The sequence below is a fragment of the Heteronotia binoei genome, chromosome 5, assembly GCF_032191835.1.
Source record: "Heteronotia binoei isolate CCM8104 ecotype False Entrance Well chromosome 5, APGP_CSIRO_Hbin_v1, whole genome shotgun sequence".
Taxonomy (NCBI): Eukaryota; Metazoa; Chordata; class Lepidosauria; order Squamata; family Gekkonidae; genus Heteronotia; species Heteronotia binoei.
The window spans coordinates 153,240,737-153,256,962 of NC_083227.1; the positions used below are offsets into that span (position 1 = coordinate 153,240,737).

A 16,226-nucleotide genomic window follows, 5' to 3' on the forward strand; every position below is an offset into this window, starting at 1 on the left:
CTTCAGCAGCAGCTGTCATCACAGGGCAAAGATCTTCACTCCGTGACTGAAGGTCATACATGAAAATATTTCAAACCAAGAGGTTCATTTAAAAAGTCGGTGGGCGCTTTCGCACTGACCTTACTCGGGATCGACGTCCCTCTTCACCGCGCAGCGTCTGCGCGGATTTCGCACGAATTGCTCCGCAGAACCCGGAAGGGCCGCAAAGTCCCGCGGCTTTTGCGTCGCAAATGTAAACTGGCCAAAAGCCAGTTTACATTTGCGACGCAAAAGCCGCGGGACTTTGCGGCTCTTCCGGGTTCTGCGGAGCAATTAGTGCGAAATCCGCGCAGACGCTGCGCGGTGAAGAGGGACGTCGATCCCGAGTAAGGTCAGTGCGAAAACGCCCATCCTGTTAAGCAGAACTTCTGCTTGAAATGTTACTGTTAGAGTTAAGAATAATCTCATTCCCTGATGTTTTTGTGATAGGCTCTGCCTCCCGTGGCAGTTGCTATATGAGAACTGTGTATCAGAACTCTGCGTCAGAATGATGAAAGAGCCTGCAGGCTCAAAAGGTTGGGGTCTCCTTTTCTGGGCTGCTTCGCCTCCTCCCACCCCATTCATTTCAAACACAGACTTTAACAGCTGGGCAGCATGTCATCACACAAGAGTTTCCACTGTTCCACCACTTCCTGGAAGATTGCGACCATGTAGCTAAATGCTAGTAAGGCTTGGGTGTCACAGTTGACATTTCCTCCCCTGCCAGTAGGGGCTTTTTATTTTTTAATCAGCAATAGTATAGCAATATGTCCATATAACAGTACAGACATATCAGTGCCAGGTTCTCCAAATTTCCAGCTTTCATTTTTTCTCTCTAGTTCATTCCATTGAAGAGGTATCTCTTCATATCTCTGCAAATGAATGAGCTAGAAACTATATGAGTAAAATGTGGTAAAAAATGTATATTAATCTCTATTAAATGAGCATGTAGCAGCTTTCCTGGATATAAAAATGATCCTTCAAATAACGTTACGTAATTTCTTTTGCTGAGGGATTCCCCCCAACCCTGCTAAATTGAGAAAAAGCCCCTTCAGCCTTACTCACAGATATCTTTGATGAAGAACCCAAGAGTGGCATTTTCATATATATGTTTATCAAAGACATCTAGACCAAGTTCAATTTGCTGATACTCTTCAGCAGATAGGCAGGGTTTCTCTTTCTTGCAGGAAACGGAGTATCTTCCCGGTTTAGCAAAATCTCTTATGGGCTCCTCACAAGTTACACTTCCTGAAGTGTTATCACTACACATGAGAGAAAGAGGCAGAGAGAGACAGAGAAAGAGAGAGCAAGCATGGTGAATTTCCCCCTCCAACAATTTAGCAAACTCATGCTGTTTCCACCTCAGCAGTAAGAAAACACAAAATTTTTAGTCATGAGCAGGGCTTTTTTTCTAGACAAAGTCCAGCAGGAACTCATTTGCATATTAGGTCACACACACACACACACACCCCGATGTCACCATTGTTTCACACAATGCATATTAGGCCACACCCCAATGCAAAGCCAGCTGGAGCTGCATTTCTGTGCATTCTTGCTCAAAAAAAAGCCCTGATCGTTGGCATCCAAAAAGTAGTTTTCAGAGGGGTAGTCTGTTGGATCTAAAGCAATGAAAGATCTTGTAGCATCTCAAAGACAAAGGCCTGGATTCTGTGAATGAGTTCCATGCAAGCTCAATAATCTCTGCCATGGAGCACAATGTTTTTCAATGAGCTGTTGTGTAAGCAGAAGTGCTAGAGGAAGGCTGTATAGCAGGAACCTCCAATGTGGTGTCTGGGCACGCCATTTCTGGTGTTTTCAGAAAACGGGCCTGGCCAGGTGGGGCTTTTGTTCAGCAATGGTTCTGATTAGCCACTGGGAATTTGGTTGGCTGTGCAGATTTTTTTAAACGTCACTTTCGCAGCTGTCGCCACCACAGCACGAGGATCTTCCCAGCGCCTGCACCCGCTTGTGCCTGCACACATCACTATGTGTGCGAATAACAAAAGGTACGCATATGTAAGCTGATGTCACAGTAGAAGTCTATGGTTCTAAAAGACTCTCTATCATTTCAGAAAATTCTTTTTTATTGCATCCACAGCTGTGGAAACAAGAAAAAATACCAGAGAAATGGGACTGGATTATGAAAGTTTTATCGTGGAGTGAGATGGACAAACTAACTAGAACTCTAAGAGACTATGATCTAGATATATTCAAAAAAGGAGTGGAAGAAATTTAAAGGATATATGGAGAAAGAGTGGAATGTAAAAAGACATTGGACTATTTTTTAGTATTGATGGGGAAAAAAAATTATTGAACTTTGATTAGTTACTGGTACCTTTAGTATTGAACTTAAATATATAACTTTGGGGAAGTCAAACAAGGGAGGGAGGGGGGATTGAAATATCATATGGGTTAGTACAGGAAATTTATAATTAAGTTTTGTAACCATATGTTATCAATAAATTGTTAAAACACAGAAAATTCTTTTTATTGCACAGTGGTTCTAGCTTTTCGTAGGCTGAGCAAATTCTTTTTCTCCAGTAATTTCCCCTTAAGTAATTCATAGGATCATTTCCCAGTTTACTCGTTGTCATGGAAACCTTCAGATAAGAGATTTTGAGGGAAAAAGGAAACAATGCAAGTTATCATGCATTGTTTCTCCCACAACAAACTGTTATAGTAGGGCCAGACATACATAGAAATGGACTGAGATAAAACAGTTTGTCATCAGTTTCTATAATGTGTACTGATATGGAATATAAGGACTTTAGCATTTGATTGCTACCCTCTTTACCCTGATGGTTCCCCACTCCCATCCCCAGTTTTGGTATGATGACCCACAAGTTCAAACTTACTTGGTATGGTGACCTACTTTAAAAACCCACCAAAAATAGAGCATGCACAAATCAATAAACTTGCAAAAGCATGGGGGCTACTGGTACAAGCGTCACAATGTACATTTGGGTTGGGACCCATGGGTTCGGAAATGTTGGTCTACCCTATGTGACAAAGAATGGCAGTGTGTGATAATGGTGGGTATCTCCTCCGGAAGCCTTAAGAATCAGGAAATTGCTTTGTCCAAGTTCCCCCATTTGGGTTTGGAAGAGGCAACCCCTCCACCTGAAGGAGGCCGAGTGACAAGAATGCTGTTCAGATGCTGAGAGAGACAGAGAAGGTCTCTGCTGGGTGTGGGATAAAGCACCTTGTGCAGTTCTCTCTCTCTCTGGGTTATTGATGTGGGAGTGCTTCTGTGCCTCCATTTTAGGCTTGCCAATCCCCAGGTCCCAGTGGGCCTGCTTTCCCAGGCTCCTTCCTGCTCCCAGTCAGCTGGCTGGTGGGGGGAAGCCCCGCCCCCACAGCCACCATGTGCCTTTCCACCTCCAGAGGCTTCAGACTCCACTTGGAAAGGCTTCCTCTTGGGATGGTGTGTCTGTGTCTTCAAGGCTGAATGGGGGCGGGGGGAGCAGGCAGAACAACATGGCTACTCCCAGTGGCTGTGAAAGCAGCCCAGACCCTCTGTTGGTTGCGCAATCTTTTCAGAGGTCCTTTGCATAGGAAAGGTAAACTTGAACCTTTGGTTGCTCTGTGTTACTTTGAAGAAGTTGGAAGTTCAGCAACTCGTGAGTAGAGATGCCAATCCCCAGATGGGAGCAGGCCCTCCCCCACTTCAGAGTCGTCAGAAATGAGGGAAAGAGGGAAATGCCTGCTGGGCACTTCATTATTCCCTATGGAGATTGATTTCCATAGGGTATAATGGAGAATTGATCTGTGGGTATCTGAGGGTCCGGAGAGGCTGTTTTTTGAGGTAGAGGCACCACATTTTCAGCATAGCATCTGATGACTCTCCTCAAAATGCTCTCCAAGTTTCAAAACAATTGGACCAGGGGGTCCAATTCTATGAGCCCCCAAAGAAGATGCCCTTATTCTTCATTATTTCTAATGTAGGGAAGGCATTTAAAAGGTGTGCGGTTCCTTTAAATGTGATGGCCTGAATTCCCTTTGGAGTTCAGTTGTGCTTGTCACAACTTTGCTTATGGCTCCACCCCAATGTCTCCTGGCTCCACCACCAAAGTCCCCAGATATTTCTTGAATTGGACTTGGCAACCTTACTCCATTTGTTCTCTACTTGCATAATTATAACTGTACAAGTGGGGACCAATAAGATTCATGGGGGGGGGAGTATCTCATTCTCCTTGCTGACCACTCATTGGCTAAGCTGCCTGCTTGCAGTTTCACCTCTTCTGCCTGCAGTGCATGTGATGGTGGAGACACCACTTCTCCCTCAGCTAGCTGATACAGTGGGGAGGGCAGCATTGGGTGGGGAGGGGACTGACAAACCACAGGCTGGCAAATGCCACGGGGAGACTGCTCTTCTCCGGCCACCCTCTTCTTTCTCTCCTAATGATGAGGATGGAGGAGGGGAGAACAGCAATGGCAACCCAAACGTCTCTAGTGCTCATACTTGACATTCTCTGTGTTTGCATAAATAATACTTCTCTGGTTTCAGTGGCCTTTTAATACTGTTTTTTTTTTTTTTTAAAGTTCATGATTTTTCTGCAAACCTGGGAGATCCCCTTGGCTTGCCTCGGAATCTGGCCCCATACTCTGCCTCAATCAATCCATACAAAGGTCAGGTTCAGAACTAGATAAATGTATGTACATTGGCATATTGACATTGGCCTGTACAGATCTTGAAGAAGATGAAGAAGAAGATATTGGATTTATATCCCGCCCTCAAATCCGAAGAGTCTCAGAGCGGCTCACAATCTCCTTTACCTTCCTCCCCCACAGCAGACACCCTGTGAGGTAGAAGAAGATATTGGATGTATATCCCGCCCTCCACTCCGAAGAGTCTCAGAGCGGCTCACAATCTCCTTTACTTTCCTCCCCCACAACAGACACCCTGTGAGGTAGATGAAGATATTGGATTTATATCCCGCCCTCCACTCTGAAGAGTCTCAGAGCGGCTCACAATCTCCTTTCCCTTCCTCCCCCACAACAGACACCCTGTGAGGTGGGTGGGGCTGGAGAGGGCTCTCACAGCAGCTGCCCTTTCAAGGACAACCTCTGCCAGAGCTATGGCTGACCCAAGGCCATGCTAGCAGCTGCAAGTGGAGGAGTGGGGAATCAAACCTGGTTCTCCCAGATAAGAGTCCGTGCACTTAACCACTACACAAGACTGGCTCTCAGTAGACAAACATTCTGTGAGGTGGGTGGGGCTGGAGAGGGCTCTCACAGCAGCTGCCCTTTCAAGGACAACCTCTGCCAGAGCTATGGCTGACCCAAGGCCATGCTAGCAGATGGAGGAGTGGGGAATCAAACCCGGTTCTCCCAGATAAGAGTCTGCACACTTAACCACTACACCAAACCGGCTCTCCAGTTTATACTTGAATGGGAGACTGCCAAGGAAATCCAGGGTCGATACACAGAGGCAGGCAATGGCAAACCGTTCCTTATTGCCTCGAAAACCCTATGGGGTCACCATAAGTCGTCTTGTGACTAGATGACACTTTCCTTCCCCACTGTGATTGCATGGCTGCTCCTGTTTTCATTATCTGCAATGGCTGCAAAATGTTATTTCCCACCATCAATACGGGGGTCGCTTCAATAACTTCTCTACAGATCTTCCATACATGCTGGATTCTATGCAGAATCACTGGTAACAATATATATATATAAAGAAGGGACTCACCTATTTAGACTTCTGACTGCAAACTTCAGATTCTGATTTTGGCTTTGGGGGGCTATCATCCAAGAACATGTGAAGTTCCCAGAATAATTATTTGCTGTACATTTGAAGTTGCTGTTGCTTGATCCTAGAAGAAAACAAGAGCGTTTTTCACTTTTACTTTTAAGAGTGTTTGCGTTAGAACATGGCATTAAGAGAGGTAATAAATGCTACTGCATCAAGACAATAAATCTACCTTTAGGTATCATGAGCTTTTATAGGCAATGTTCTGCTATATGAAACGCATTGTGAGCCAGTGTGCTGTTGTGATTAGAGCGTCAGACTAGCATCTGGAGATCAAGATTTGTTGGAGTAACAAAACACATTTATTCAGCCATAGTTGAACATATGAACATATGAAGCTGCCTTATACTGAATCAGACCCTTGGTCCATCAAAGTCAGTATTGTCTTCTCAGACTGGCAGCGGCTCTCCAGGGTCTCAAGCTGAGGTTTTTCACACCTATTTGCCTGGACCCTTTTTTGGAGATGCCGGGGATTGAACCTGGGACCTTCTGCTTCCCAAGCAGATGCTCTACCACTGAGCCACCGTCCCTCCCCAATGTACCACTAAATGTGGACATTCCTTCATTATTTGATTCAGATAATCAGATTTTTTTCCCCCAAAAAATACATTCTTTCCTCTCATCTCATCTTCTGATAACATGGCAATCAGGTGGCCTGAGATTAAAAAAAAAGCCTTAAAGCCTTTTTGAGGTAGAGGCGCCAAATTTTCAGTATAGCATCTAGTGCCTCTCCCCAAAATACCTCCCAAGTTTCAAAAGGATTGGACCAGGGGGTCCAATTCTATGAGCCCCAAAAGAAGGTGCCCCTATCCTTCATTATTTTCTATGGAAGGAAGGCATTTTAAAAGGTGTGCTGTCCCTTTAAATGTGATGGCCAGAACTCCCTTGGAGTTCAATTATGCTTGTCACACCCTTGCTCCTGGCTCCACCCCATGTCTCCTGGCCCCACCCCCAAAGTCTCCTGGCTCCACCCCCAAAGTCCCCAGATATTTCTTGAATTGGACTTGGCAACCCTACCCTGAATTCTACCCTTTCATATCCTTGCAGTGGTGCTAACTCTGTCTATCTACTCTAACAACATCAGCAATTTTATCAAGGGTGGGTTTTTTTTACATTTTTGCCCCATTTTTAAAGAAAGAACATTTATTTCAGATTTGTCCCACCCTCCACATTTTAAGAGTTAACATGTTATTTGCTTTTCCCCAGCGTTTTTCTCACACATGATGTATGGCAGCACATAAGAAACTATTTTTACAAAGTGACCGATTGGCCATCAGTCACATTTACATGCTGTGCATATATTCTACACAGAAAGGTCGAAACTGATGGCTGTTTATTTGCTTATTAAGGTTTATTTGGTTCTTAATGTTTATCATTTAACCATTTGCTTGATCATTCATGCTAGTCAGAAAACAACAAGTATAATAATATTTTTAAAAAATTCTTTTGTGCAGCCTGCTATTCACATGTATTTCAGTCAGTGACTATTCTCTGAATAGCAATGAAACCACATGGCCAGGATTACCTTCACTGTTGAGAATCTGATGCTTTATTCTCCCTTCTTGATTTATTTTAGCAATGTACAGAGTAGCGTAATTTAAAAGTTCATTGGTCGAACTGCTCCAACAGGTGAAATTGCCAGCATCTCGGGGCTCCTTCACTTTTATTTTCCAGCTTGCATCACGACTGCCAATCTTGTTGTCTTTCTTCCAGTAGACTGATGCGTTGTGCTTCCCAGACACATTGCAGTGGAGATGTACTTCCTCAGGTGGCGATTCAGAAGTCCACCAAGAGTCTATGATGTAGACTGAATATTGCAACAAACGAACAAACAAACGATAATAAAAAAAGAATAAGTAGATTTGGGCCAAATCAAGTAGCTTGACTTTCCAGTGTGGTATATGAAAATGTTGGCCAATTTGATCACTATTGCATCTCCACACCAATCTTGAATATAATGTCTTAAAGATTTAAAGAGGACAACAGACAATATCAGTACATGCATGTGTACCATAAGAACATAAGAGAAGCCATGTTGGATCAGGCCAGTGGCCCATCCAGTCCAACACTCCGTGTCACATAAGAACATAAGAGAAGCCATGTTGGATCAGGCCAATGGCCCATCCAGTCCAACACTCTGTGTCGCATAAGAACATAAGAGAAGCCATGTTGGATCAGGCCAATGGCCCATCCAGTCCAACACTCTGTGTCGCATAAGAACATAAGAGAAGCCATGTTGGATCAGGCCAGTGGCCCATCCAGTCCAACACTCCGTGTCACACAGTTGTCAAAAAACCAGGCACCATCAGGAGGTCCACCAGTGGGGCCAGGACACTAGAAGCCCTCCCACTGTGCCCCCCCTCCCCCAAGCACCAGGAAATGGCTCCTCTTTAGGAGTGTCCATGGCAAATGAATCAGTTTCAGGACAATTCTGGTGGCAACATGTGACACGGACTATTCAGACATATACTGGGATATCTGGATATCAAGACTGATTTAGACTAGACACAGATACACTTAATTATTTATTTTACCACACATTTTCACTTGATTTATGATATAATTTTCCATTCTACTTGGCAAGAGTATATATGGACATTTACCAAGCGGCCGCATGACATTTCTCAGTAAGTTTACTGAGTGATTCCATGCAATACGCCCCCCCCCCCCATGACAGCTTCACTAATCTCAGCAAAGCTTTCTGGAGCTGCTACCAAGCAGCTGTCTGTAGTTGAGCATTCATTCATTGTTGTGACTTCCGCTTTGTGGAATGACCTGCATGAGGAAGTCAGGAAGGTTCCCACGCTTTTCTCATCCTTCAGATTTGTTCAAAAACAATTGTTCAAAAGGCATTTTTATAAACGGAATACAGCTGAATTAAAATGGAATAGATCTAGGTGGGCAGCCGTGTTGGTCTGAAGCAGTAGAACAAAGCAGGAGTCAAGTTTCACCTTTAAGACCAACAAAGTTTTATTCCAAATGTAAGCTCACTTCATCAGACAATAGGATAGAAGCAGTCCTAAATATAGAGAAAGTGGGCAGTGAATTGGTATGCAAAATCATGGACATTTTTTAGCAGATTAAAAGAATTACAAGTTGGGGTCCAGTGATTGTTAGTTTGTGTTGACGGGGCTGAAACAACAATGAAGGCAATATAAATCGGAATAGCATCAGTCTGCTATTCCAACTTACATTGCCTTCATTGTTGTTTCAGCCCCGTCAACACAAACTAACAATCACCAGACAACAATGAAAGCAATATAAATCGGAATAGCATCAATCTGCTATTCCGACTTATATTGCCTTCGTTGTTGTTTCAGCCCAGTCAACACAAACTAACAATCACCAGACCCCAATTTGTGAGTCTTTTAATCTGCTAAAAACATTTCCATGATTTTGCATATTAATTCACTGCTCACTTTCTCTATATTTAGGTCTGCTTGCCATTCCATCCTATTATCGAATGAAGTATGCTTCTAGCACATGAAGGCTTACATTCTGAATAAAACTTTGTTGGTCTTAAAGGTGCAATTTGACTCCTGCTTTGTTAAAATGGAATCGTTCAGGAGGGTGCTTTTTTATAAAAAGAACATGATTGCAATCTATTCCAATGCATATGTCACACCCTTCCTGTTCCCTGGGCCTCAGAAAGAGAAGGGATGGGGTTTTTTTTTCAATTTCACCCTGCTTCTCCTCCTCTTAGCCATCTGGTCCCCTCTATGACTGGACTCAGTGTCTCTCTTCCTCCCTGGCCTGTCAGCAAGAGCCCCATTTTATTTCCTCACTCCACCTGTTGACCTTGCCCCCTTCTCTGGTGAATGGCCACTTCCTCTGTCCTTCCTCCATGGTCCAGTCTCTGCTGCTTGCTAACCCGGAACATTGCTGCTACCTAGTGACACCTGGGCCCCGCCGTCACCTGGGATGAGTTCCTTAGATGTTTCTGTTCCAGATGAAGTGGAGGAGGGCTCCTAGGAAGTCTGGGCATTGGGGCTATCTGGAGCTATCTGGGGTGAAACATGTGAACAGCTGCTGTAGCCACAATGGCTAATTTACAGGTACAGGGAGAATCTCAAGGTTGCCCCATGGTTGAGGGCCTGCAAAGGGTAATTTAAGAAATATCTGGGGACTTTGGGGGTGGAGCTAGGAGACATTAGGGGTGGAGCCAAGATCAAGACTGTGGCAAGCATAATTGAACTCCAAAGGGAGTTCTGGCCATCACATTTAAAGGGACGGCACACCTTTTCAATGCCTTCCTTCCATAGGAAATCATGAAGGATAGGGACACCTTCTTTTGGGGCTCATAGAATTGGACCCCCTGGTCCAATCTTTTTGAAACATGGTGGGTATTTTGAGGAGAGGCACTAGATGCTATACTGAAAATTTGGTGCTTCTACCTCAAAAAACAGCCCCCCCCCCAGAGTCCCAAATACCATTATTTTCTATGGGAATAAATCTCCATAGGGAATAATAGAGTTCCCAGCAGACATTCCCCTCCCCTCCCCCCGCTTTCTGATGACCCTAAAGCGGGGGGGGGGAGGGCTCCAAACTGGGGGATCCCCTGCCCCCACCTGGGGATTGGCAACCCTAGCAAGGGGCAGACACAACTTAACACCAGGCATCAGTCCCCATCTGGGTATCACAATAGGGTTTCCAGAGCACTAGCTGATATACGGATGTTGTCCAGGTTCTTACCTGGACATGACATTGATGCATCATGCATTGTCATTTTTGCCTCCCACTGTTTCATCTGCCAGCCTGGGTGTAAGAATGGGGGGGGGGGATTACCCACCCAAAGCAGACAAATTGTGAGCCTCAGTTTGGAAAATGTTAGCAAGAAGAGATGTTGCTGCAAGTAAAGGTATCTCAGATGTTCTTGGGTTGTTGTGTGCATAATGTTTCTCTTTTGAATGCCTGATAGAGGCAGCCGGGGCTTTTTTTTTTTTTGCATATCAGGCCACCCCCCCCCCCGATGCAGCCAGTCCTCCTGAAGCTTACAGTAGGCCCTGTACTAAGAGCCGTGTGAGCTCTTGGAGGAGTGGCTACATCAGGGGTGTGCGGCCTAATATGCAAAGGAGTTCCTGCTACAAAAAAAAGCCCTGCAGGCAACACATCTTCCAATCTCCTTTTGAGCTCGAAGGATCTACTTGGGATGAGCAGTAAATGCATTTGTTCATTCCTTGAGGTAAACAACTCCCTGCAGGAAGATACTTATAATTCCAAGCATCTCAAGTACTTAATTGTGGGATGTGTCGTGTGCAAATAAATTTGAGTCAATTACATTCCCTGCTGTGAATACCAGGACAGACACAACCTATGAGCCTTTGCAGACCATCATTTTACCATTAGTTGGCAGCTGATGTGTAATGAAATTACCTTGTAACTTAGCGGATTTAAGTAGACTGAAACTACATTTTGTACCATGTCCATACGGGCTCTCAGCCATGGGTTTATGGAATAATAAGTAGGAGGGGGTTGTTTACCCTTAATCACTTTCTTCTCTAATCCCTGCTCTCAGGTCACCCCACATATTGGCTCATTTTAAGCCTCAAAGGCTGCCTAGGATGAGGGGAGAGAGAGTGGCAAAATGGCTCAGGGGAGGAGTCACAAGAAGATATAGTAGGCACAGGATGGGTTAAGCTTCCTTTACCATCCACCGAATTCTCCTTGAAAAATGAATACTTCCCTTAACTTTGATGAGGAGAGAGTTAACAATGAAATAATTTGGTTGTCTTTACGAAAGAACGACAGAAACTGGAAGAAATGAAGCCCACCACAATGACTCATATTATCATAGAAGAAGATGGTGTGGGGAGACAGCCATCGCAGCGAGAAGCTTTTGTGCTTTCATTTCTCTCTTGAAAATCACCCGTTAACTTTGTTCCGAATACGCTTTCCTGCTGTGTATTAAATCTTAGATATTCTCTTCCTATTTGAGTGCTTGTTTTTCTTGTAGTATGACCTTTCACTGTAGGGTTGCCAAGTCCAATTCAAGAAATATCTGGGGACTTTGGGGGTGGAGCCAGGAGACTTTGGGGGTGGAGCCAGGAGACTTTGGGGGTGAAGCCAGGAGACATTAGGGGTGTAGCCAAGAGCAAGGCTGTGACAAGCATAATTGAACTCCAAAGGGAGTTCTGGCTGCCACATTTAAAGGGACAGCACACCTTTTCAATTCCTCCCTTCCATAGGAAATAATGAAGGATGGGGCACCTTCTTTTGGGGCTGATAGAATTGGACCCCCTGGTCCAATCTTTTTGAAACTTGGTGGATATTTTTGGCAGAGGCACTAGATGCTATGCTGAAAATTTGGTGCATCTATCCCAAAAAACAGCCTCCCCAGAGCCCCAGATACCCGCAGATCAATTCTCCATGATTTTCTATGGGAATAAATCTCCATAGGGAATAACAGAGTTCCCAGCAGACATTTCCCTCCCCTCCCCCCTCTTTCTGACGACCCTGAAGCGGGGGAAGGGCCTCCAAACCGGGGGATACTCTGCCCCCACCTGGGGATTGGCAACCCTATTTCACTGGGATGTTGTGTTGTGTGCATTACAGATTAAATCATTATTATCACATACATAGTGATGAAATTATATGTTGTTGAAAATCTCTCTCTCATTTTGTGCATATAATTTCTTTGATGCTTTGGCATTTGCATATTTTTTTTTCCTCACCATGTTCTGTTTTCTGGCAGAAGCAGACTGAAACGTATGAAATATGGAGACTGTGAACAGGGAAATGGATGGTTTCTGGTGTCAGCGAGAACATGAATGAGATGTTTGCAGAAGCTTTCAGGGCTCTTATGTCGATTCATAAAAAAACCCCACAATGCCCAGGTTGCCAACAATCTGATGAAAAAAATGTCCTGCCCCTTAATGGAGGTGACATTATTTATCTCCAGGCCTGATAAAAACTGGGTGCCAGTTCATTAAAAGGGCATGGCATTCCATCCCCACCCCTGCCCCAGTTGCTGACAGTCTTACCACATAGAACAGCTTAATTTTTGCCCTTAAATAAGAGCAAAACTTGCCCTGTCCTATTCCTCCAATATGCCCTCATATAGGCTTGGATCCAGGGATATAAAAGCCCAAAGTGCTTCCTGTCAATGCACAAGGTGATGGAGGCCAGTTTTCCCTACAGTGGCAGTCCCTTGTGATTACACAGAGTGCTGATGTGGAATCCCCAGGCACTGGAGGGCTATGAGAGAGGACAAGGTGTCTGCTGCAGGAAAGGGAAGATGAAACACTCCCATGCATGTATAGAAGGCCATGCTCAGCCCCTTGGATGCTGGAAATAATTGCAAACATTGAGCGACTATAATACCAATTACTTTACCATTGTCCCGTAGTTCCCTTTTTGCTTCTGAAGGAGCAGCAAAGCACAGTGCAGAAATTAGGATGAGCATCTGGAATGACATCTGTGAATGGAATTAACATTAAATATTTGTCACAGAAGGGTCAGAGTTACCGCAACTGGTAATACCTCTACTGAGCTCTGCTTAAGGTGCATAAAAACCCATAAATGGCCTTGCTTTTCCCCTTTGCTTATGTAGACAATGTTCCTTGCCTCAGTGGGTATCTTATCTGCATGCTTACTGACTGTTCATTAGATGAGGATGTTGAAGATATCGGATTTATATCCCGCCCTCCACTCCGAAGAGTCTCAGAGCGGCTCACAATCTCCTTTACCTTCCTCCCCCACAACAGACACCCTGTGAGGTGGGTGGGGCTGGAGAGGGCTCTCACAGCAGCTGCCCTTTCAAGGACAACCTCTGCCAGAGCTCTGGCTGACCCAAGGCCATGCTAGCAGGTGCAAGTGGAGGAGTGGGGGATCAAACCTGGTTCTCCCAGATAAAAGTCCGCACACTTAACCACTACACCATACCGGCTCTCCAGTAGATAGTAAAGCTGAAATTTCCTTTATCAAAAGCATCTGTGGGATAAGATTCAGAAGGTAGTGAAGTTTGCAAATGACAACACATTATTTTGAAGATAGAAAAGCTGAAGTTGACTGTGAAGTGCTTTTCTTTAAACCAATCATTTCCATCCTGATATTTGAATCCCTACAATGGCAATGGCAAACCACCTCTGAATATCTTTTGCCTTGAAAACCTATGGGGTCAACATATGTGGGTCAGAACTTGGCAAAAGCTTTACAGTCATAATCTTCATCCAACGGGATCACTTACATTCAAAAAAACATTCCAAGTCATCGACATAGGAATACATCTACCAGCTTCTTTACTAATAACTTAATGCCGACCCCCAGAACAACAGGTATCAATACTGAAGGCTGTTATTATTTCAACATTTGTAAATTCACTTTTAAAAAAATCTCATATGAACGATAAAAGTTTGAGCTGAACCAAGAAATGCGAGAAATTCAGTAGGAAGTCTACATCAAGGAAAACTTCCAGACTGTCATACTTGCTTCTTTAAGGGAAAATAATACCATAAAGATCAGGGAACACCCCAAAATCCAAATCCATCAAATTGCTTGACCTTCATTCTGTCTTGTCAAACATAGGGATGGGCATGAACTGACTACTGAACTAAAGTTCATAATTGATTTTGGCCAGTTCGTGGTATGTGAAGTGATGTTTGTGAACTGAAGAACCACCACAAATGTCCATGAATTTTGGTGCAGTTCATGGCAGGTTGTGGCATCTTATCATAGTTCATGAAGAGCAGACAGACAATAGAGATTCAAAGGTGGCTTGCCATAGGGATTCAGGCATCAGGATGGAAATTTTTTATTTAAAGAAAAGCACTTCACAGTCAGCTTCAGCTTTCTGTTCTTCATGAAATACAGCTCTTCATGAAAAATAGCTTTTTGTGGGGAGGGTTTAAATGGATCCAAGCCATTTACATGAAACAGCTGAGCGTGGACCTGCAACGCAGCTGTTTGGAAACCCTTCCTTTCTGCCCATGGGGAGTAAAAACTAGGGGTTTACATTTTACGTGGCTCACAAACCAATATGAACTGGGTTGGTTCATGAACCATCCTCCTGGGTTCATACGGGTCCATGGTTCGGTTTGCAGTTCAGCCACGAACCACAAATAATGAACCGAACTGCAAAAAATGAGGTTTGTGCCCATCCCTAGTCAGGATTTCACTTCAATTTATTAATCCCATCTAGCTCAAAGCAACATTCTGACATTAGCTGTATGTGAATTTGATGTTTTAAAAACAGCATGGTGCCATCAGAGTGTTGCTTGCAGTTGTGGTGGTATTATGTTATCAATAGCACCTACTGTCTATGTAAAACAATTCTGGAAACCAGATGGACACTTTCATTACTAAAGAAGACAAGTTCCATGAAGTAGAGCTCGAATTACTCAGTACTTCCTTCTGGGGGCGCTGACCTGGATACTCTAGGCTAGCTCAATCTCATCATATCTTGGAAGCTAAGGAGAGTTGGCCCTGGGATGCTAAGCAGGATTGACCCTGACTAGTATGGGAGACCCTGACTAGATGGGAGACCTGCAAGGAGGCGTCTGCAATAGCAAACCACCTCTAAACATCTCTTGCCTTGAAAATCCTATGGGGTTGCCATAAGTTGGCTGCAGCTTGATGGCCCTTTCCTCCACCCCCCTTCTAGGGCGTTTCGGTTCAATAGGAACAGTACCACTATAAATGGGGCTTCATCTTTCCACCATTTGAATTATTTGGAAACGATTTGCTAACCCGCCATGTCAGAAGTTTTATTGATTTAGAAATTGTATATGCCTTCTCTCCAGAGACCTGTTTGAGGCAGCTTACAAAGTAAAAATAGTACAGTAATAATACAAATAGTACAATAAGAGTAGAAAACCCACCAATGTAAAAATTTGTACTATTAAAACTAACAATAAAGCAAACTAGAGACATACAAAGAGCCTAGAAAGAATATTCGACAGCATAAAACAGTTTTCACAAAACTATGACGAGCAGGCAGGGCTGGATGGGGGGGGGGGGCAGAAGGGGGTGCTTGCCCCGAGCGCTGATGAAGGGGGGACACCAAATTGGGTATGGAGTCCATTGTATTCTATGGGACCATAAGATAGAATGACCCAAAAGGGGGTGTTGTTTTTTAATTCTGCCCCCAGCTAAAGACGGAAGCTTTCAGTATCTTAAAGATAGTAAAGTAGGCTATAGGTACACTTCAAAGGGGGCATTCTAAAGATGAAATGCAACCACTGAACAAGCCTTTTCTCTGGTTACCACTCACCTTACCTCTGCAGGCTGGGGCATACAGAGGAGGGTTTGGCAAGAGAAGCTTATCTGGTGAGCTGGACAGTATGGGAGGAAGTAGTCACTCAAATGATCCTGGAGGTGTATCTGTGTTAGTCTACTGTAGCAACATAAAACAAAATTCAAGAGGTACCGTAAACATTTAGTCCAGCATGAGCTTTCATGAATCAGAAGCGAACGAGACGTCACTTCTTTAGAGGCTACTGTTCAGGGCTTTAAAGGTACG

At 44.2% G+C, this 16,226-nt stretch overlaps 1 protein-coding gene across 1 annotated transcript; it reads right to left on the reverse strand.

The window, feature by feature from the left end:
• Window positions 1-1,075: 1,075 nt before the first annotated feature.
• IL12B (interleukin 12B) lies at window positions 1,076-10,490 on the reverse strand. The gene is made up of 4 exons (XM_060238860.1): window positions 10,463-10,490; window positions 7,296-7,577; window positions 5,711-5,834; window positions 1,076-1,280 (listed from the first exon to the last, which is right to left on the reverse strand). The coding sequence occupies exons 1-4, from the start codon at window positions 10,488-10,490 to the stop codon at window positions 1,076-1,078; spliced, it is 639 nt and encodes a 212-aa protein (XP_060094843.1).
• Between the last annotated feature and the right edge of the window lie 5,736 nt (window positions 10,491-16,226).